The sequence below is a fragment of the Maniola jurtina genome, chromosome 17 (genome assembly GCF_905333055.1).
Source record: "Maniola jurtina chromosome 17, ilManJurt1.1, whole genome shotgun sequence".
Classification (NCBI taxonomy): domain Eukaryota; kingdom Metazoa; phylum Arthropoda; class Insecta; order Lepidoptera; family Nymphalidae; genus Maniola; species Maniola jurtina.
The window spans coordinates 2,286,684-2,310,324 of NC_060045.1; the positions used below are offsets into that span (position 1 = coordinate 2,286,684).

The following is a 23,641-nucleotide window of genomic DNA, read 5'->3' on the forward strand; positions in this document are numbered from 1 at the left end:
AAAATTTGTATTTTTAACCCCAGACCCAAAAAGAGGGGTGTTATAAGTTTGACGTGTGTATACAGATACACACGTCAAACTTATAACACCCCTCTTTTCTGTCTTTTTTATCTGTCTGTGGCATCGTAGCTCCTAAACTAATGAACCGATTTTAATTTAGTTTTTTTTTGTTTGAAAGGTGGCTTGATCGAGGGTGTTCTTAGCTATAATCCAAGAAAATCGGTTCAGCCGTTTGAAAGTGATCAGCTCTTTTCTAGTTACTGTAACCTTCACTCGTCGGGGGTGTTATAAATTTTTAATTTACACTTGTAAAAAGTGAAGATAAACTCGTAAAGATACAGGCTAGATACTGGCGCAGGGTTTACGCACATTTTGACACCTACGAACGTGCTTAAAAATGGCTGATAGTTACGTCATTAAAACCAGAAATTGGCCTAAGTTTTTTGGATCAAATGAATCTAAGGTCATAAAAAGTGCGACATGTGTGACGTAATCAATAGATGAACCCTTCCACATAAAAGCACATGTAATAAATAGTCTAAAATTACATACCAAAAATAATTTCGAAAAATATTCATGCGCCGAAACGAATACTTTGTAGTTTGCGTATTTACGCGTGATATTAAAGCCTTGTGCACTAAGAAGTAGCGAATATTCATAATGCGACCTACGTACTAATATAAATATGTATAGTAACAAAAATAAGGGGTATTCGATCATATTCCATATGCTTATGCCTCATCGCACGCAATCTAATTTATATTTAAGGCGGATTTAGATTAATACAGTGATTGGAAACAATGTCAGTGGCATGTTAGCATTGAATAAAGGTCGTTTTACGTCAAAGTCACACAATGCGACATTGAAGCATGCCACAGGGCTTGCATTGCATGCTACAATAATTTAAAATGTAGCACAAATCGTTCGGCAGGCGGTCATAGCGCTATATCCCATTCTACAGTTATATATCTGATATATAATAAATTATATATCTAATAATGTGTGTGTATGTATATATAGATTTAAGAATGTATTGATATAATAATTTTCTGGTGTCCTAATAAATATAAATATAAAAATACAGCACAATGTTGTTTCGACATAAGATAGACTGCCTCATGCAGCTAAATGCCGCAAAATTAATGTTTCTTTTTGTAGCATGCCGCATTGTCGCATTTGTTGCTCTGGAGTAAAACGCCTTTAACAATATATATTTGCTCCCTGTGTTAGATCTGTAACTGGTATGATACATTTTTGGCATAAACCATGCCAGCAACATTGCCACCAGCCACTGTCTGAATCAAAATCCGCATCATGAATAATTATCGCGCATTTAAGTACTGAAGACACTGCATAAGTACATACGAGCCTGGTTATAAGGATGTACACGTAGATATATCGATAAGGAAAAAAACATTTAACAATTAAATTCGAAGAATTAGGAATGACTAAATGTCGATATACATCTAAACATTAAAACGGAGCATGCAAAGTTGAAGGAAATATTCAATTAAACTACATTAGGGCATCCCTTCAACCAAACAGTGGTTAAAACCGAACCCCTCTAAGGACATTGCAACCGGATAAAATAAGCTAAATTTTAATCTCACTTTTTTACAAAAAATCTTTTATCAAACTAATATAATACAATCATCGAAAATATAGGTACTTATTTAACGATTGCAATTATCCTTTACATATAAATGCTATTTGATAGAAAAAAAGGGAGGACCTTATTCCATTAATTTATACTAGCTTGTGCAACACTCACAACGAATCCAATTTTTATATTAACGCTGAGTTGTTCGAAATGAATTCAAAAATTTAAGTGTAGATTAAACTAATTTAATCACAAGAATTCTATGAAGTTTTGTGATTATATCAGTTCAACCTACACTTAAATTTTTGAATTTGTTTCGAACAACTCAGCGATAGAGAAGTATCGACAAGTGTCGCAATAAGGTATTTTAGTGGTTAAGTTCAAAGTTATCACTAAAATAATCTAACAAAGGTGCGTTGTAAGCCCTTCCACTGCTACAAAAAGTATCGATAAGTTAGTGTTTGAAACGAGATTGAACATTGCACGTCACTATTGCTCCATTCAATTTAAGTACACAGAATTTTAACGTCTCTTTTCTCGTATTGCAAAGCGTATGTTAAAATCTCATTTCTTATAACTTCCTATTTTTGGAAAATATTAATCCTAAGATAACCCAAGCGCATTTTATTTTTTAACTAAGCAACCTGTTAATATGATATAATTACAAGAAATGAGTTAGCCACTTAACATTGAATGGAAATCGGAAATAGTCTCACTATTTTAGAGTCTATTCGAATCAAAAGTATAATAAAAAGAACTATTTACAAATACAGATAATTTGACTGGATTAATATTTACAACCGATATAAAAAATATTATGTACTTACTAGAAAATATATAATTTATCAAACAAAGTCGATCCCAAAATCTACTTAAATATTCAAGTGTAAAAAATCTGATGCCCCTTCTTGCGTTGTTTGTTAATTTTTGTGAAAAGTTTTAAAAATATGACGTTTTGGGAAATAAATCGGTAAAAGACATCAAAGTTGACTAAAAAAATGTATCTATCTAAAACTGTAAATACTATAAAAACATTTTGGCTTTTTATTTGTCTTTATTGAAGCTCTTAGCAAGTATGTTAAGAGTATTTTAATTTTTAGGTGTCTATACTTTATACCCAATTATCTTATTGAACCAGTGTTATTGGCGTATTTATCGGACCCCAACACCCGTTCGCTACGTTTTTACACGTAAAATCCTACTAAAACCGATTCCGTCAATCCTTACAATCGTCCACTGGCAAGTATTCTTACAAAGTCGATGTCCTTGTCATGTCCATTTCTGCAAGTTTTTATAAGCATTAGTATACAAAACTTGCCGAAGAGTATTTCCTGCGAGTGATTCAGATTCTTTCATATAATAATTGTTTTACTAAACAGTTTGCAATGAAACAATAAAAATTGCATAAAACATTTGCATTAAATTGTTTTAAGTTTCTTTATTTGGCTTGGTTATTTCACGTTTTGTGTGCAATAAAGTTTTCTATCTCTCTAATATTCTCACATATTTAACAGCCCTCTCTTAAAACTTAATGTTAAGCAAAATCCAGTCTAAGTATCCACATACAACACACCGCGAGCGTCAGCGGACGTCTAATTTAATAATTTTAAATATATTTCAAAAGTATTTAAAACTTTCTTTTGTTTTGCCTATATTGAATAAATCTATCGTTCTCTGTTTTGCTAACTATCTCCCCATCATTTCCCGTCCTTTTAAACTTTAATCTGGAGACCATATTACGCGAAAACCAGTCAAACTATCCGCACACAACTTAGCGAACAACATAGCGTGCACAGTGAGCATGTCAAAGCCCAGTCTTGCTTGCGCGAGCGTCGGCAGACGACTATATTAATTTGTTTAGTTTTTCTTACATTGAATAAATCTATCCTTCTCCCAATTTTGCTAACTACCTCCCCCCCCCTTAAAGCTTAGTGTGAAAACCACATTACACGAAATCCAGTCAAACTATCCGCACTCAACATTGCGTGTATAGTGAGCATGGCAAAGGCCAGACTCGCTCACGGATTTTTATTTTTAATTTGTTCAGTTTTTCTTACATTGCATAAATCTATCCTTCTCCATTTTTGCTAACCCCCTCCCTCTCTAACTTTAGTGTGGCGACCACATTACGCGAAATCCAGTCAAACTATCCGCATACATCATAATCCAGTTGGCGGACGTCTATTTTCAATTTATTAAATTTATTTTAATTTGTTTACTTTTTCTTACATTGCATAAATGTATCCTTCTTCATTTTTGCTAACCCCCTCCCTCTCTAACTTTAGTGTGGCGACCACATTAAGCGAAATCCAGTCAAACTATCCGCATATATCATAATCCAGTCGGCGGACGTCTATTTTTATTAAAATTTTAATTTGTTTAGTTTTTCTTACATTGAATAAATCTATCCTTCTCTCATTTTTGCTAACCCCCTCATAACGCGAAATCCAGTCAAACTATCCGCACACAAGATAGCGCACAACATAGCGTGTACAGTGAGCATGCCGCGGCGCTCAGGCGAGCGTCGGCGTAGGGTCAAAGTCATAATGTCTGCCTTTGCTTACTCGGCTCAGCGACGTCTCCGCCACGCGCGCCTCCGTGCCGCGCAGCAGCTGGTTGGCGAGCTTCTGCTTGTTCACCGGCGAGCCTGCAACAACGGGCCACAACCTGCCTATCGGCTCAAGCTTTCTTTAAAACACCACTAAACGAACCAAACTAATAAAAAAAATTTTTGCAAATCGGTCCAGAAACCTCGAAAAAATCAATGTGCACACATTAAAAAAAATGGGTCGAATTGAACCTCCTTTTTGGAAGTCGGTTAAGTATGTAAGTGTCAAGAATAGAAGTGCCTATATAAAATATTTAATTTAGGTAGTAGAATTTTTACTATCACATAAAATTCGATTGCATTAATTGTCAATCAGGCTAATTTATTTAATGAGGTACGATAGGACTGTCATATACGTGTTGTATAAAAACCCGGTAAAAATAAATAAAGATGTTTAAAAAATTCATTAACTGAGCTCGGTTCAGTTAATGAATTTAACCTTTACAAAACCTTTTGCTAACTCTTTTTGTACAATGAATTTTTTAAATTTTCTTAATTGAAAATTTTTAAATATGATAGACCAAGAAATTAATTGAAATCGACCAATATTTCCAAAACCTAGGACCTTCCATAATTGCATTCTTTTAAGGGGGAAAAAATATATATTTTCTAAAAAGAAGAACAATATTTGAAAACTATGTCCTACTTACGATGTTCAAAATACCGTATAATCACATTTAAAATATAAAATCTGCTTCAGAACCGCTAAGAATCTTCTTTGACCGGAAAATCATATACATAATATTATGTAATCAGTTATTTAACACAGACATATAATATAAAAGCTACTATGTATTAAATAAGCTAAAATAGCAAAAAAGGATATATTTCGTTAGTATACTGTCACCATTGCCCAAACCATATAATTTAAATGCTTACCTCGAAAGTTAGTGCAATATAATACAATGAGTTAGTTTTCAAAAGACGTCACAGTCAACTAAGAAAAAAAATTAACCAAATGCAAAAAAAAAATGTAACTCAAAGTAGTATTAATATAATTTCTTAAAAATTACTGAAAATCTTAATGAATTTACAAACATGAGACAATAAGAAAGACTTAAAAAAACAGTTCGTATTTGAAATATAGTAGCAAGCTTTTTACTTTTTATTTTAAGATCAGTTTAAAATTATTGGTGTATTTAAAAAATTGACTGCAAGTGGGCAAGTTTAAGTTGAATTCGTGAACAACCCTAAAAGGAAAAGGTCCAATATACAAGCGAAAAAATGCGCAAATAAAAATGACTGAAACAAACTGAAAAAAACAAGTTTCACATGCAAGTATTTTCATAAAGACGCTCTCATACACGGGCTATTTTCATGGCGATTTCTTTGGATGCATTTGAGTTGCTATTTATATAAATAACTCAATGAAAAATATAATAGCCCGTTTACGAACTATGCCTATCTCAAGTACAAAATATGCAACCAAAAAGCTAAAACGGTAAAACTAATTACACTTTTAAAATAGAGATGCATAATACGTAATCGGCTGGTGCTATGAAAGTATGATGACTTCGGCGATCAATTTGGTATCAGTTTAATGATTGATCTGTATTCTGTGGCCTTACATTACAATCACTGTTGATAAGACATCTTCTATCTATAAGGCGCCATCACCACGGGCGAGAGTATGGGCTGGCGCACATATGGCGGAGCGTAGCGCAGAGCATTTTTCAGTCAAAATATTATCGACATTGTCCTCATTGAAATAATATCTAAAATCAATTGTGCATCCGTGCGGATACTCGCGCATCCGCGCGCAGTCCCGCGCGTGCTCGCGCATTCTCTGGTAGAAATTCGCGTAATGTGTCACGCGATTAGAAAACTTCGCGGGCATGCTCTGCGCTGCGCTCTGCCATATGTACGCCGGCCCTATGGCGGCGATAGTCTCGCCGTGCCACCAAATCCGATACAAACTATATGGGCCTGTCCCCACAGGGCGATACTGTCGCGGCGATACGAGTGGCTCTGGACGAGTATAACGTCTATATCGTCGAGTCTCACAGCGATACCGCCACGTTACGCCATAGTTGAGACGCCCAATGAGGCGTTGCGGTTAAGAGGCATGACACGAGTCTGCGCGCGAAATTCTAATTTAATTTGGTTTTTCGCAATTTGCAAACTAATACGACAAAGTTGGCTAGTGGCACTATTATTGCGCCAGTGGCAGTATCATCCTCACAGGTTTATATAAAAATCTTTACTTGAATGAAAGGGTCCAGTTAACGAAATTAGTTATAGTATCGACTAATTTGTGAGTAACACATATCAAACTCATTATTTTGACTGATTTCTTTAACTGAACACTTTCAAGTTAAGATTTTTATGTAATCCTGTGAAGATGATACTGCCATTGTCGGAATTAGAAAGCCATAAGCCTACTTTGTCGTATTAATTTACAAATTGCGAAAAACCAAACTAAATTTGAATTTCGCGGGCAGACCCTCATCTAAGGTGACCTAAGGTGCAAGGTCTCATGCACCTTAGGTCACGCGGCGATACGCTGCGGTCTTATTGCGTATCATTGCAACACGACACACTGGCGGAATTATCGTTATACCTAACGATAGTACGACGGAATCGTCGTGATACTCTCGCCCGAGGAGATGGCGCCTAAGGCTACGAGTATGCTGACGCGCAGGCGACGTAGCTCAGACCAGTGCAGATTTTGTAATGCATGACTGTACTCGCATACGCATTACACTTGGCACTGTACATACGCTCGTGGCCTATGTCTGCCTAAACTACCCTGTCCTGCGAAATCTGTACTGTGCTGCGCTACGTCGCCTGCGTGTCAGCATACGCTTAGCCTTAATAATTCAAGATCAATCTATGTACTTAGTATGAGATTTTACATCTCACCAATGTTGATAGAATTCAAGCGTCAAAACTTTCAGCGTTAAAGTAAAATTGACCTTGTTTTAGAACTCAAATTAGTCCATACATCTACAGACAGACACTTTGTGAAATTAAAATCGGTGGGACTGAATTTATGACTAAATCAAGTAGTTTTCACGGTTTGCGCATAAAGGATATTGGATACCCAGCTTTGAGAAAAGGTGCATTTCCACTGAAACGGAGACGTGTGTTTTTGACCAATCACATTCATCATCATCCTGCCTTTTAGCCTGCAGACGTCTACAGCTGAACACCCTTCAGATAGAGCACCACCTCACCCAACCTTCAGTGTTCCTCATCCAGCCACTTTTTGCCACCTTCTTTATATCACCAGTCCATCTTGCTGGAAAATGCCCCATACTACCCTTTCGCGGTCTCCTCTCAAAACCTACCGGTTCCAGCGGCCATCGATCCTAATGCAAGCATTGCTTGGCCACTGCCATTTCAACTTGCTGATGGTTTTTGCTATGTAAGAAATCTTGTTTCTTCTGCAGATCTTTTCATATCAAATCGTATCCTTCAGAAAATCTTCTAACATAACCCTGTTCACAGCTCGTTAAGCGACTTTGGATTGGTGGATCAAGTCCTTTGCCAATATTTTATCGTCAATAACCTGACTGGTCTATGGAACACGTCTCCGCTCCGCTTCAGTGGAAACGCAGCCTTTGGTATAGTCACTTACCGATATAGCTGAGCATGACGGGCAGGAATATGAGGCCGTGCGCGGCGCCCAGCACCACGATGCCCAGGTACATGCGGAAGTAGAACACCTGCAGACAGGGTAAAGTTAATAAACCGCAAAAAATTCAATCCTTACATTACAGTTACCGATCAAAATGGATAGCACAAGTCCGGGAACGGTACAATAAAAGACGACACCAAAAAGTTCGGCCATCATTGATTTAAAAATGGACGTTTTTTAATACCACTATAACCACAAACACGCACACACATGCACGCACACACGCATGCACGCACGCGCGCGCACTCTCTCTCACACACACTCTCATTCACATACACACCACACACCCTCACTCACCTACCCACCCACTCAATCATTTACTCACTCACTCACTCTCTCACTCGAGTCTGGTGCACTCGATTGAGATCAGAACTAGGCCTCACCTGGAAGATCTGGCTGTTGGCGGTGGCCAGCACCACTATGCCGCCGAACTTGGTGAGCGTAATGCCGGACAGCACGGACGAGCCCATGGTGCAGAGCGAGTGCGAGGCGCGGTCCACGCGTGAGCCGCCCCCGGACACGCTGAATGAGTGTACCAGGTGAGAGCAGAACTCCACCGCGATACCAACTGCCATCACCTGGACAAAAGAACAATCAATCCTGTCCAGTTGGATTCAGACCTAAAGCGTCAGAATTGAGGAGTTCGGACCTGTTATTCAATAATCTGAATCTCCACTGATTAGTTGGTATACTCTACTAATATATTTTGTGCTGCAGGGGAGGTGAACCCAGAATTTTAAAAGGGGCCAGTGGCGGGCAGCGCTGTCAAGGACCATTTTACAGTATGACCTCCCCAACTAAATGCTTACTCTAGCTTCTAATGTTGTGGATGCCACTGAATGTCACTATTAAAAAACGTCAAAAAAAAAAAAACAACGCACCGAATTGAGGACAGAAAAACAGTAAAACAAGATACTTACTAAATTAACTAATGACACTGCGTTCAGACTGATTCCCCACCAGTACATTACACCGCCGAGATTTACTACGATCATCGTTATGGTGATCACTACAACCTGAAAATGAAAAAAAGACTATAAATTCAAGGTGCGCGAATTAAATCGGAAATGAAGAGATTCATACGAAAACCAGAGTAACTGAGCTCAATGAGCTGTCGCGGGGAGCCGCTGAATTCATGCAGCGCAAGACCGTGGCATGAAATACAGCAGTGACGTCTATCGTTTATGTTTATGTTCATAGACCACCACTATAAATATGCTGCTAGCTTACAGTTGGAGAGTCCTGGATATTTCAGCTGACATGGAACCTTCTAGACACTCACCAGCGCAGAGAACAGATCGAAGCCCATGAGGATGAAGGTGACCAGGAAGATGGACAGCACCGAGATGCCCATCGACTTGAGCGTGTCCGGCCACATGGTGAGGTACTGCTCGTAGAACACATAGAACACCGAGTACGGGAACACGTTGACCGTCACGTTCTTGCCGCTGGCCTGCAGGTTGCGGTTTAGCGTCTCGGATATGTCTGCTGATATAGACCGCGCCGCGCGCAGGGCGGAGTAGTAGTCGTGGCTTGTCTTTAGAACGGAATGGTACCCTGCAAGTATACACAAATTATTTTTATTTCATATATTGTGGAGACACACACGCACTATGTACGCTTGTGTACGCAGCGCGTGCAAGTGCGTCTTGGATGAAAAAGACAAATAGTTTAGTTATGATATCGTTTCGCGTCAGCTTTGAGGATCATAGCACCCTCGAGATATCGCTTTCCTTCATTGGGTCATTTCTCTATATTTGAGGCCATACAATAGGTATTGCAGAGTTTCGACCGCACCTTATATCGGGTCAGACCAACGTGTCGGACTACTTCCGCGGGGTCTTTTCCTCTGATCTTTTAATGAAAATGAGTTTCTTGCTAGCTTCCTTCTCTTTCCCTTACTGCTTGCTTCCTTTTCCTAGCAATATAGAAAAGTAATCAAATGTTCGCCGTAGACTAAGGTTGAATTGCTGCATGTTTTTTTTTTCATTTAAGACAGAGACCCTTGTACTCCGTCCAAGAAACCATGACAGTAGTCTGAAAAATCCTTAAATTCTCAGTTAGGTATACCTTGATAGTAGGTAGCGCCAACTCGCTTCTCCGTCCCATTCATTTTATAGTTGACGGCGTGCCCGTACGCCGCGTGTCCGGCCTTGGCGCAGGTTGGCGTCGGGTTGTCTTGCAGGAAGAACGGAACGTAATGTTTGAAATCCTCCTGACTGGGTCGCTTCTCTGCTCCAGTGAGAGTTATGTTGCACATCTCACAAGGCGGCATGGCTACAAGAAAAATCACATTTAAATTCGTGATCAAATCAGAAATGAGGATATGCTTAGGTAACCAGAGTAACCAACATCGCTCAGCGGGCGTACAACGGACGGCTATGTTTAAGTGCGGAAAAGAAGATAGCTGAGCGGGTTGCGAAGTTGGTAATGGGCTGGGCACATCGAAAAACTGATAGACGTTTACAATCCAAGATGAGAGACATCCTTGGCATTGGCGTGGATACGGCGAGGGTCAAAAATGCATAATGATTGGATAAAATTGCTAAGTCTATACAGTTGAATACAAAATTTATAAGCAGAATTCTCCTACTGGCACTCAACAGATTTTTTCAGACAGTCAAATTCTTTAGTGTGAAAAAATCTTCTCGTGGTCTTACTCTCTTAACATTTTTGATTCTTTTTATTACACAATTTAACTTTCAATTAAATTTAACAAATTTTTAATTTAAGAGGTTTCTTAGTAAAAGTTGTGCAAAATGATGAGTACAGAGACCGACCCCCCTTTCGCTTACAACCCCGTTTACGATTGACCCTATATTATTGACTCACCATGATCGTTGGGGCAGAAGGAGTCATTGGTGGGGAACTGCTTGCAGCACTTCTCCGAGGCCGACCAGTCGAAGAAGTCGTCCAACCACGCGTTGGGCGGCTGGGCGATGTACGACACGTTGGGTGTTCGGTATGCTAGGGAATAACGAACGAAATAGACACATCAGTTTTATTTATTGTGTTTTAACTTTGAAAAAGTATTGCATGAAAAATAATTTTAAGGTTTTTTTATTATTTGGGCTACACTGAATGTAAAAATAATATTTTTCAAAAAGTAGTTCAAGTTTTGGGAAAAAAAATCGGCCTTTAAGGCTTTATATGAAATTCGATACTAGAGATATCCGGAAAACTGGCATAGCCTACTTTTTTCTGGGATTTTTAAAAAACCTAAATCCATGCGAACTAAATCGAGGGTTTAGTGTACTTTTATAAGGGAATATGGCAAGAGATCAAAAGCAAGCTCACCAGAGTAAAGTTGCATGGCGACGCTGTCGTTCCTGCAGAATCTGGTCCCGCACACCATATTCTGAATGTCCCGATCCGAGTAGTCCAGTTCATCCGTCACCACAAAATAGACCGGCGGACCAATATTCAGGTACCGGTTCAAGTGCTGGAAGTATTTCAGCTGGAAGCTGTCCTGAGGCATCGACAACTCCTGGTCCAAACCAATTTCTATGTGAGGTGCCACCTGGAATTAAGTCATACTGATCATACACATTCAAAACATTCTGTAGCCTCACTCTTACTTAGCACTCTTCAGACTTTGTACCTAAAATGTAAATATGTGTGCCATCTTGAATTTGAAAATGGAAGTCAATTTCATAATCAGAGCCCAACATCGAAAAGACACTCAATTATTAATTTATATTTAAAAATAGCCATCTCAGATTTCAAAATGGAAGTGATTTTCGTAGTTCAGCACCCTAAGGAACCTCAATATATTCATATTTATAGTTTCATGTGATAAGGCCTCATTTACACGAGAGCTTTTTTAACTTGCCTCTATTAAAAATGCGTCCAAACAGAACAAATTATTCCCAAGTATATGTTCACACGTCAACGCTTTTCTACGTGTGAAAAGATACTTGGGAACGCATTTGTCCTATTTGGACAGTTTTTTAACGGCCGTTAATAAAGCTCTCGTGTAAATGAGGCCTAAATCTGGCAATGTTTGCGGCTAAGTAAGCCGTAAGCGCAGCACGTCGGCTAGCAGAAGTGCAAATGGAGGTATGTCTCTTTATATGAAGTGGTTAGTCAACTTACGGCCACTGATGAGCAGAGCCAGGCGAAGAAGATGATCATGACGGAGGCGCGCACCTCGCGCTTCATTAGGAAGGGCACGTACACGTGGCGGAACAGGTTGTACAGCGCGCCCTCGCCCGCTTCGTGCGCCGCGCCCGCCTTGCTGCCCGCTAAGCAGCAGAACACGTCGTACCTGTGGGAATTGAGTGCGATCACTAATGGAGTTTAATGATGGCTACAGATAATCTCCCGACAGTTCCTGCTGATCTTCATCGCTGGCCCTTCAAGCGGGCCTAATGGTGTCCTGTCCCACAACTGATCGTGTTGTCTTAGCATTTTAGTCATAACATTTTCATTTTAGAATCAAATTTTTCTTTCATATTTTATGTTTGACCTCTGTAATATGGGTACAATTTGCCTGAAATAAAGAACATTTATTTTATTATTTTATATTTATTAAAAAGCGGTTTCCACGCCGAGGGTAGCATCCATTCATTGTCACGATTGAAATTCGGGTGGCAGCTAATTTAATCGCGAGGTTGGTATGTCATGGAAGGTGAAGTGGTGACAGTACCTGTTGTCCACCTGCCGCTTGGTGTCCAGAGCCAGCAGAGCCACGAAGCACGTGACTTGCAGCAGGAAGTCCACGAGCAGCGCGGCACCAGCGTACAGAGCGAACGCGCGCACCGCGGGCATGTCGCTCAGCGCGCCCAGGAAGAAGCACACGGATTCCGACACCGACGTCAGGAACATGGACGGGCCCACTTGACCCAACCTGACAAACCAATTACCATTTTAATACTGGTTTTTCAATCGCCAGATAAACTTTGACCACAGAGTAAAATAAAACATACAGAGCATCGACGAAGCCTGTATCTCTGTATAGTCAAAAAGCAATCGTGTGGTAAATGTGTGGTCGTCATTTACCACGAGATCAAAGGCGTCGGACAACTGTGTCTCTCTTTACCCAACTACGGCAAAGCCAAGAGGAAGGGTTATGACTTTATTTATGTACGTATGTTTGTATCCGGATTCCGCGTTCAACCCTAGCGCCTAAACTACTGGGCCGATTTTGATGAATAAGTTTTGATGATTCATTGTAAAAGTCCAGGTGACATAGGCTATATTTTATACGAAAAAAATTTACCTAGCTGTTACACAAAAAAAGTGGGGGTCTACAAAACTTTTTTGCTTCTGTATCGAGGGGGATGTCAAATGAAAGAGGAGAAAATTTTGAATTCTTGAATATAAATGTACTACAGTGTGCAAGTGGGAAGCAAGAGAGGGGATGTCAACTCACGTCCTGCCGATGTGCTGCGCGATGGTCTCGTCGGGGCGGCGCGGGTCGCGCTGCGCGGTCTGCACGAGGATGAAGATGTTGTCCACGCCCACGGCCAGCACGAGGAAGGGGATGACCTCCACGATGATGAGCGTGGCCGCCACGCCGCAGTAGCCGAATATCCCCACCGAGCACAGCACGGACGCCAGCACGATCAGCACACCTGCACAACAACCGCGTAAATATACCTCTAAAGGGGCTGGGGGAGAAGGTTTTTTTTAATATATAGACTACCGCTTGGCTGCAATTAGACCTGCTAACAATTGATGATGCAGCCTAAGATGAAGCGCGCTTGCCTAGAAGATGTGCTATTAAGCTCATTGGGTGCAGCATAGACGCGATCACAACTAAGAATCGTGTAAATCTATACATATCAATAGATAAAGGGGTTATAACTAGGGCATGATAATAATTAGTATTTGGGCTTTTGGACAAAAATGAAGAAGTATGTGGGAAACAATATTTACATCTAGAAGAGAAGAGAGAAGCGTTTATTCCGTAGAATTTAAAATATACACCCCGAAATCACAGACTAAAATTATTACAAGTGTAAATTAAAAATTTATAACACGGGGGTGTGAAGGTTACAGTAACTAGAAAAGAGCTGATAACTTTTAAACGGCTGAACCGATTTTCTTGGATTATAGCTAAGAACACTCTCGATCAAGCCACCTTTCAAACAACAAAAAAATTAAATTAAAATCGGTTAATTCGTTTAGGAGCTACGATGTCACAGACAGATACACAGATACACACGTCAAACTTATAACACAGGGGTGTTATAAGTTTGAGTCGGGAACTTTTTGGGTCGGGGGTCAATTAAAGAAGAAGATAAAAAGTATTTAGCGCGACATAAGTCCCACGGCAAAAACCAAACTTACCACCCAATCCAAGAGTGACTTTACTATCAATGAGCAGCCTCGAGCAAGTAGTGAACCTTCCCAAAGATACTGCAATATACGCGAACATGATGAAATAAGACACCAATATAGTGTAGACGTCCGACTTGGACTCGCGGTTTAGTTCATCTTCGATCGACCGCTCGGACGTGTAAGCTATGTCCATGTAGGGTGGCATTTCATTCTCCGTGTAATTCTTCATGAATTTAATGAACTCCTCCTCCCATTCGAGCGCTGGTTTCAACTGAAATCAAGAGGATTATTGAAAATACAAAAAAATATGTCATTTTATTACAACCAGTGATTCTTCTGAACTTGAAAATGAATTTCCCAAATTCAGTCAATGTGCTGGGTTAGAGTCCAATATAGTTCCTCAAGGTGATATCAGATTGTTCAATATCAGTTCACTCGAGTGATTGTCTCATTTTGTTTGTTAGTTTTTGATTCATTTGGAGTGAAAAATGTTGAATGATAAAAGAAAAAAAAAATTAAGCGTCTTATATCACAATAGTATTTGAAGGGGCATTTCAGATTCAGCAAATATTTTTTTCAATAAATTATCAGCGCCGATAAAATTAGTTCCGTTATCACTAAAAAGACCTTGAAACTGACCGCGTCTTGAAAAGAAAAAACTTGGAGATCTTTATTGGGCGGGGGAACGAAATTCTGGAAGATTTAATGGTCCTATTGTTATAGGGCCTTGTGGACATACACAGATTCTTAGATAGAATTGCTTTGACTCTTGGATACTGTTATATTGATTGGACCGCTAAGAGATGTAGCATAAGACTTATGCCACGACAAGAGATACTAGTTATTCTACATGAAATAAAAAGAATGATTTGAGGGTTGGGAGAAGAGATGTTACCTTCTCTTTGTCGTGTTTATTGTTGACGAGGATGGTGATGATGAGTGCGTTGGCGCGGTGGAAGCGCGAGGCTTTGCTGAGTGGCTCGCCGGGCGCCAAGAATCCACCCAATGCAACGCCTGGAAGCACGGGCCCTCCCCATACTGATAGACACAGGTAAGGGTTCCTGGAATAAACAAATAAATAATCTTTGCACAAACACGGTACAACAGAAAAATATAGAAAAAGATCACAAATACTTAGGCTTTCCATGCATTTCAAGTTTCAATCGAGAAAACTTAGGTATCTCTAAGAATACACGAATTATATCCATTTGAAGAACACAACTTGACTAAGCAACGTCAGTACTACATTGGAAAAAGTTCCGCAGTGGTGTCTTCTCTAAAAATCGAAGACTATCGGGCTAAGGGCCTTGTGGCCAAGCCTCATTGCCCAAACGTATTCTCAAAACTATCTCAGACTACAAGGACTATTTATTTCAGCATTTTTTAAAGTGGTTGGCAGCCGCGACTGTTCGGCATCAGCCTTGACAATACTGGATTTGGTCTTTGTTGGTGCTCTGTGTCAAATCTAGTGGTTTTAGAGTTTTATCCAGTGGTTGGAGTGTCATATTATGACGAAAGTGGTAACTTAGTGACGATAGATGGCGCTACTTGTAAATTAGTTAACGAGTCGAGAGTACGGCACTTACTGTGAGCATGTAATGATCTTCTCGAGGTACTGGTTGTTGTCCAGGTCGTCGAGCACGTTGTCGCGGTCGTTCTGCCACCAGCCCCACACGGATTGCACGGCGCACTGGTCGGCCGTTACGGGGCCGGTGAAGGGTGACGTCATCGGCGCGAAGCAGATGTCCTCGATGCGCGTGTTGTTCCCTAACGCTGCAATCACACAAGATAAACTTCAAAAACCCAACTGCCATTCTCCAATAGACACTAAATAACGTTACTCAAGCTCATACGAATGGTTCTTTCTACGGCTATCAGTAGCGCGGGTCGCGAGCAGTCGCCGATACGGGTTTCGAGACGTAGTCTCCTTACCCGGGTAGGGCGCATTTCACTATGACAAATGCTGCGGGTGCTGCGGTTCGTTTACAGGATTCTACCACCGGTTCAGAAAGCGGTTCTACTGAGAAGAACCATCAAGAAACTCAGCAGGTTTACTCTTTTCAAATCAAAAATAGTAACAATCTAATATAGCAATATTATCAATGTCTACTATTTCACTTACTGAGAGCAACTTAAAGTACTTCCATGCAATTTGTTACTAAGGAATTCATGAATCCTGTAATAGCTTTGATTTAATAAGTGTGTTTTTTCACATAATTGCAAATAATCAGGATAAACTATTGACTGATATTGATTGATTGATTGTAGATAGTCCGAATCTTGCCTCCGCTTGCTCTGCTTTAGTGAATAAAAGAATTGGCCAATTAACGACACTTACCCATAATCCTCTCCTGCAAATCCAGCACATTTAAGAGGAAGGTAGAGTTGAAAACTGGTCCAAACTCCCAAACTGTTTTATCATCAGATATGAACTCCAAGTTGGGCAGACCCTTCGAACTGATGATTAGCATCTCTGTCCTGTCAAAATCAAAATGTTTAAATGCTGCTACGGTTTTTAAACAGACTGAGAGGTCGAAAAATTCAGCCCCCCGATTTTGTAAGAAAAACGTATTCATGGTTATCGTTATCGTCAATAAATTCTGCCCTTTGATTGGCTGTGAAAAAAGGTAAACAGCGAATGAACCAATCAAAGGGCAGAATTTCTTGACGATAACGATAACCGTGAATACACGTTTCTTTTTTACATAATCGGGGGGCTGTTCTAACTTTAAACAGTTTCAGTACTGAAATGGTAAAAAAAAGTAAAAGTAAAATATTCTTTATTGTACACCAACAAGACATAGTAATATATAAATAACATTATAGATTTATGTACAAAAGGCGGCCTTATCGCTAAAATAGCGATCTCTTCCAGGCAACCTTAGGGTGAGGAGATAATAAAAATTAAAGAAAGTGGAAGGGGTGTACTAATAAAATAAAGTAAATAAATATAATGTATATATATAAAATTTATAATAAATAATTAAGAAAATAATAAAAAATGTGTAAAAATGTATCTACCTGTAGAATGGCTCGAAATGGGAGTCGAAGTATTCTCGCTCGACGCGCGACCTGGACGTCGGCGAGGCCCACAGCTCCACGGGGTTGGTCGTCACTATCATGAACTTGACGCCGAAACCCAGCGCCACTACGAAGCAGAGACCTGAAACAAGATACAGTTCGTAAAAACCTGTTTTAGGGTTCCTTACCTCAAAAGGAAAAAAGGAACCCTTATAGGATCACTTTGTTGTCTGTATGTATGTTGTGTCGATCTGTTCACATAAGCTTGGGTAAAGAATTCCACAAAAAGAACGTAGGATCCTTTAAAACTACAACACACTATCCGGTTTTGCAGGATACGATAAAAAGTAGATCCGACAAAACTTGACGTCATGTAAACGGGGGTAAGGCTGGCCGCATATTACCAGGAATTGTCTGTCACAAAACTTTCTTTTACACTCACTATGGCGCATGTATACGGGGTCTAACTCAAAACGTATGAGTAGATTGCCTCCCGGCGCGCCTCTGATTTTTTTTTCTGGCAGTAAATTCTTGATAATGTGCGGCTGGCTTAACACTGAACTTTTGCAGTCTGGTACAAAATTTATTCATTCATTTAATACTAGTAACTTACCAAGGACCAGGACGACCCATGGTCGCGACGCCATGGCCGTGCCCCACCACTGGAAGAAGTCCTCGAGCCTGCTCTCTGTCTCAGCTCCTAGCTTCTCGAAGAACGTGGCTTCGTCGGCGCTATCAGTCTGGTCGGCCGACCAACCAACGGCTGTCGGATTCGTTGCCATTTCTTGGTTGTTTTCAGATGCCACACCTACAATTTTTGGTATATTGGTATATGCCTGCATAACCTACAATGTTTTACGCTGGAGCAATGACATACGACAATGCGGCGTGCCGTAGCATTGTTTTAGCGTGGATTCACACTTGCGCACGTGCACGAACTGTGGACACAACGCGCATGGAACAGGCTATGAACACGTCACTGTCCCTGTGCGCACGCGCATATCGCAAACGAGTATACCATTACCGAGTTTTGCTACCATGTGGGACTAAGAACGTTATTGTACTATGCGACCCAGTGGCATACTACAATGTCGCACTACATTGCTCTGGCGTAAACGAAGCTTAACGCTCCCACGCCAACTACGTCTTATCGTAGAACCATTCTACATTTCAAATACACAATACAATAGATAGGACAAAAATTATAGCCAATAAATATTGAAAACAAAATATACCTATAAAAGTAGAACACACTCATACATAATCTATTTATAACAAATCATATATGTACATTGTACACATAAAACACAATTGAGTACTTAAGCCTTTAAATTATTACTATTCAAACTGTTTATTATATCTCCCAGTTAGTTATACTTCATGCAATAAATTAAGTCATGTGGTGAAATCAATAAAAAAATAAATCTTCATGCAAACACTACTTACTACTAGTCTATCCAAACAGGTGATTACTCCAATAAAATAATCTTAAAACGATAAACATTCAAAAACAAGCACAAAATCTTGGACCCAAGCTTAGTATTTCAAAGTTCACTAGACGATCTGCCACGAATTTCCTCGGGAGAAACTCCTAATCCTTTCTTCATCCACATTAAAGAGAAAATCTATATGCGAAATCTCAAGTTTCTAAAGCGTACCTAATCTGTACCTAAGCTGACACGTCAGTCAGTTAGTTTATCCTATTATATAGTTACGTTATCGCTAGTTATTATCCACTAACTAGCGAGACAGCTAAAGTGCGAAAAATTATGTACATATCTTCTTTCTGAAGTTAGTTAATGTTGAGATTTCCGAGAGTCAAAATTAGGGAGAGACGTAATTTGCAGTAAAGTAGGTATAATTTATTAATGTTTGCATTCGTAGCATGCCCATCTTAGACCACATCATCACTTTCCATCAAGTGTGATTGTGGTCAAGCGCTTGCCTATAGTGAATAAAAAAATGCCATATTGCCGCACGTTGTTGCGTCGGCGTATAGCAGCCTTAAATGAATGTTTAGTTTCTAACCACTGTAATTTATCGTCAAAGACAGAGGCTTCTTTAGGAGACGTTTCAAACAATATGTGTCATATTCAATCTTTATACATTAAGGTTGAATGTTAACACATGGCGTCCGAATGGTCACCTAAAGAAGCCCCTACATTGATTATGGATTCCAGTGTAAAAGCTTGAGGTCCAAGATTCCCGGACGGCACACTACACACGTGATACGTACTGGATCGGTGGCTGTGCAGCGGACTGGTCTCGGGCCCGCCGCCGCGCCGCAGCTCGGCCGCGCGCGCCCACCCATCTGTTCCCACACCACTGTTAGTGCCCGCACCCAACACACCGACAGACTTCACTACAATACTAATAATGTCCTTCCGACCGAATTCCAGCCCCGACGGCCAATCTATAGAGGTTAGCCAACTGCACGGGAGAAATTATAATGCACAAGTGTGTGCGAAAACACAGGGACACTCTCTGTTCTCTCACTCTCATAGCCCGATGAGCCGAAAAGCCGACACGTCCGGAGAAAGATCAGGCGCGGGACCGATGGCTTTACGTGCTTTCCGAGACATTACACCACTACCACTTTTACAAGTCGCAGAAGAAAAGCGCAACCTAACAAAGACTAAAACCAAAAGTACAACAGTGAAATACATACCTCATTACTTGAAGTTAAGATTTTAAACACTAAAACAACAGAAACTTGCTATCTCGCTCATAATTCGCGCGTACATATGGCGCGTAGGGAACAACCAATAGCGGACGGACGCGCGCTATCATTGGCTGAGATATTTCCGCGCCATTCAAAAATAAGATTTCTGCGCAAGTACATCGGTGTAACTATAAAAGTGGTAGTAATGTGCTCGATAGCTAAACTTGACGCAAGTTGGGGCGAATGTGAAGTCTGTCGATGTATTTTTGGTAAATAATATATTGTTTCATATACTTAGGCAGTGTACAATATAAATTTGTACATTTCAATAAAATTGTATTCAATAACTAGTGTGAAAAAACTAAAAATGCACACACTAAAGGAAAAGATAGATGGACACCCTGGAGCAAACCCTTTATAAAAGTGAGGCCAGGTTGCTTTTACTTGTTACTAGTAGCCGCAGTACCGTCTATATTTTCCCTACAATATATGCAAAAATATAGAAATAACTGCTTCCTATATGGTTAAACCAAAAGTTATTGGAAACTTAACACCTTCACCTCAATAATATTGTTGTGTATTAGTAAGGATAATATAATAATTCTATTAATTTAAAATGTTAAACTCTATAACATAGAGATGTTCTGGAATAAAATTGCCCTTCAAAGATCTTCAATAAATATCGCGATCTAGTATCGCAATAATTCATTCAAATATCGCTATTTAATTACTTGTTATAGCATTTAAATAAAGAATATCACGATATTTACTGACTATCTGAATTCTGGACCATGGCCATTATCATCTCCAAATGCATGCCCCAAAATCACTTTATTTTTATTTTTTACCAGCTGATACCGGCGGTTTTACCAGCATAGATTAGGAAAGAAAGTATCTATCTCCAGGATACTGACATCTCTGTGTTAAATTACGTCAATATCGATTTAGTGGTTGAGTCGCGAAAAAGTAACATACAACATGCAGATAGACAGACCAAACACGCCTTCGCATTTATACTATTACTATGGATGGTTTGCTAGACTATTGCAATCATAATATTGTCTGCCAAGGTATACGGCAGTGTTGCAAAAGTGTAGGGTGACACGAATTAATTAAAAAAAAATCAGATAGCGCCACGTAAGTCAAAACGGTGCAGAAGTCAAAAGGAAGTGAAGTAAGCGCATCTTTCAGACACATCCGACCACGCCCCATTTTGTAAGCTTCCGTGGCACGGATTGTAGGATAAATAACTCACTCCTCTCCGTGCAATTCACTTAACCACCCGCCACGATCAAATCATGACAATGCACCTTAGCTTGTAAGGCATAAGTGCACATCTCAAACCTCTGCAAAGCGTCTGCGCCGGTAAAGACGAGGGCCGTCAAATTAAGGTTGAGATCTATAGAGCGCACTCTGACTTTGCTCAGACTTAAGACACTGTTAAAACGAGACAGCGTTATACCGCTGGCATTAATGTGTCTCGTTTTAACTGAAACTTAAGTCTAAGCGAAGTCAAAGTGCACTCTATAGATTTCAACCTCAGTCTGCGGTCCCTTGCATGAGTGATCAGCCAAATGCTTGTGAGGCGCATAATATCTACCTTCACTTTCGGTCATAGTCACTTTGTGATGACTACGACCAATCTGTCAAGACTATTACGACGATGTACAATGGTACACTCACCGACAACGTTCTCCTGCGCGTTGCAGCAGTATACGCCGCTGAGGAAGAGCGTGGTGAAGATGAGGAAGACGATGGCCATGACCACGGCGTAGCCGTCCGCGCCGTGGAAGCTGAAGGGGCGCGGCGGCGGCGGTGCGGGCGCGGGCGCGGGGCACGCCGCCTCGCAGTCCAGGCACGAGCAGCCCGGCTGACCCTGTGGACCATCACAGCTGTTAGCATTTCACATGTTTTCTCCTCATGGGACGGTTCAGATACAAAGTAGTAATATTAGTAGGCAACCAGTCTCACCACAGAATAGCCAAAACGCAGGATATACCAAGGCCAATTGAAGCCCCACATGAAAGTATTTACTATATTTTTTACTATACTACTCTCCATCAAAAGTTCGACGACAGTGATTGTTGTAGTCCGCAGCAAGTACCAAACAGAAAGGCTGTTTTTAAAAAATTCCACTACAAGATAGCCCTTAACCGCAATGTCACCAGCTTGTAAGTGATCATGCAATCTAAGATGCAAGTGGGCTAACTTGAAGGGGGTATAACAGTTTTCATTAAACCTATACCTCTTATCGGTTTCTACACAGCATCGTACGTTAAACCCCTTTGCCGGAAGGGTGGTAACCAGCCACAGCCGTAGCCTTCCACCAGAGACTCAGGCTATGCTCGTACTCGGCAATTTTTTTTAATAATAAAATATCGAGTAAACGAGCAGACGGATCACCTGATGTTAATTGATTACCGCCGCCCATGAACATTTGCAGCACCAGAGCCGATGCCTCGCCGGCATTTCAGGAATTTGTTGGTCCACCCTTGAATAACCCCATGTTGCAACTTACCGGTAAGCCAATGCTGCAGGGTCTAGTGGGCGGGTTGTACGGCGTGAACCCGTCCACCGGCGCGTCTCCACTGATGTAGTTGATCTGGAAGGGCACTTGAGGCACCCTCACGTCGCCCATGAAGTTGAACCAGCGCTGGGGCGAGCAAGTGTACGCTTCCCCGCACAGTATATCCAACGCCAACTGATTCGTAGACGGCGTTTGTACCTGAAAATTAATGTAAACAAAGTTATTACATATGACTTACCTATATAAATGTATAAAGGAAAAGGTAACTGGAACGATTTTATCGACGCACAGCTCAAACTACTGAAAAGATCGGCCTGAAATTTGGCATGCAGACAGCTATACAGCTAGACATCAGCTAAGAAAAGATTTTTGATAGATTTGTATAGTCCGAGTGGACTACACAAATCTCAACCGACCCGCTCCGAATGCGGTCAGGTGGAATTGGTGAAATCCACTTATTGGTGGGGGTTGTTAAGCTTAAGTCGCACGTAGCGGGTTTACTCGCTTACTCTATTCGAATGGGTCACGGCGAGCCAACTCCTACATGTTTGTCACATGCAGCGAAGTGTCTAACGCGCGCTTAATCTACTGACGAAAGAAAACACAAACTTACATCTTTACACGAGCTAAATGTAGTATTCATGTATGTAGCGCTGAGATGGTAGTCCACCGCCATTATCATCTTATGTGTAGCTGAAATAGAAAAGAGAAAAAATTTATATCATCATCATCATCCTTCTTATATATGTGCACAGCGAAATGGCATACACCGGGAATTGGCCATATCCCTCAGGAATATGGCTAACTCCTGAGAGATGTTATAACGACAACTCAATTAGACCCTTTCACTAAACAAATCTAGTGATATCATAGAATACTGGGCATAGTTAAGAAGTAGCCTATGTCACTCTCCAGATCTTTAACTATGTCTATGTAAAAAATCACGCCGATCCGTTGCTCTGTTGCGGCGTGATTGAGGGACAAACCAACAAACAAACACACTTTCGCATTTATAATAGGGATAGTGATGACAATTTCTAAACGATCTCTTCGCAATTGTTGTCTTCCAGAACATTCTCATTCCACGCACGCAAGATCAAATTATATTAATAGAATATCATTTTCCGTCACGCGAGCCTCAATCACGTCATTTTCATACATTTTCCTCGACACATAAACATGGATACAGACCATCTTTACTTAATCATTAGATTTTCTTTGATTGGACTAAAATTTCGCTCACATCTATTTCTTCTGTAAACCCATATTTTTAAAATTATCGAGAACTCATTTCGAGA

General features: G+C 40.4%; 1 protein-coding gene across 5 annotated transcripts in view; it reads right to left on the bottom strand.

Annotated features, from left to right (window-relative positions):
• Positions 1-23,641, bottom strand: part of LOC123873556 (NPC intracellular cholesterol transporter 1) — a 60,131-nt gene that overhangs the window by 6,413 nt on the left and 30,077 nt on the right. For 2 of the 5 annotated variants that reach the window (XM_045918424.1, XM_045918423.1), the window contains exons 4-24: positions 22,957-23,036; positions 22,335-22,541; positions 21,500-21,692; positions 19,391-19,465; positions 17,768-17,962; positions 17,155-17,296; positions 16,472-16,611; positions 15,720-15,906; positions 15,029-15,194; positions 14,143-14,404; positions 13,223-13,424; positions 12,497-12,697; positions 11,944-12,115; positions 11,146-11,368; positions 10,681-10,815; positions 9,919-10,125; positions 9,131-9,405; positions 8,769-8,864; positions 8,232-8,426; positions 7,789-7,876; positions 4,165-4,247 (exon numbers count right to left, since the gene is read on the bottom strand). In XM_045918424.1, the coding sequence (XP_045774380.1) occupies positions 4,165-4,247; positions 7,789-7,876; positions 8,232-8,426; positions 8,769-8,864; positions 9,131-9,405; positions 9,919-10,125; positions 10,681-10,815; positions 11,146-11,368; positions 11,944-12,115; positions 12,497-12,697; positions 13,223-13,424; positions 14,143-14,404; positions 15,029-15,194; positions 15,720-15,906; positions 16,472-16,611; positions 17,155-17,296; positions 17,768-17,962; positions 19,391-19,465; positions 21,500-21,692; positions 22,335-22,541; positions 22,957-23,036 (3,524 nt within the window). Of the gene's footprint in view, positions 1-2,513; positions 3,417-4,108; positions 4,248-7,788; positions 7,877-8,231; positions 8,427-8,768; positions 8,865-9,130; positions 9,406-9,918; positions 10,126-10,680; positions 10,816-11,145; positions 11,369-11,943; positions 12,116-12,496; positions 12,698-13,222; positions 13,425-14,142; positions 14,405-15,028; positions 15,195-15,719; positions 15,907-16,471; positions 16,612-17,154; positions 17,297-17,767; positions 17,963-19,390; positions 19,466-21,499; positions 21,693-22,334; positions 22,542-22,956; positions 23,037-23,641 lie in introns of those variants that run through there. The other 3 variants (XR_006797707.1, XM_045918422.1, XM_045918421.1) reach the window with 2 other exon arrangements.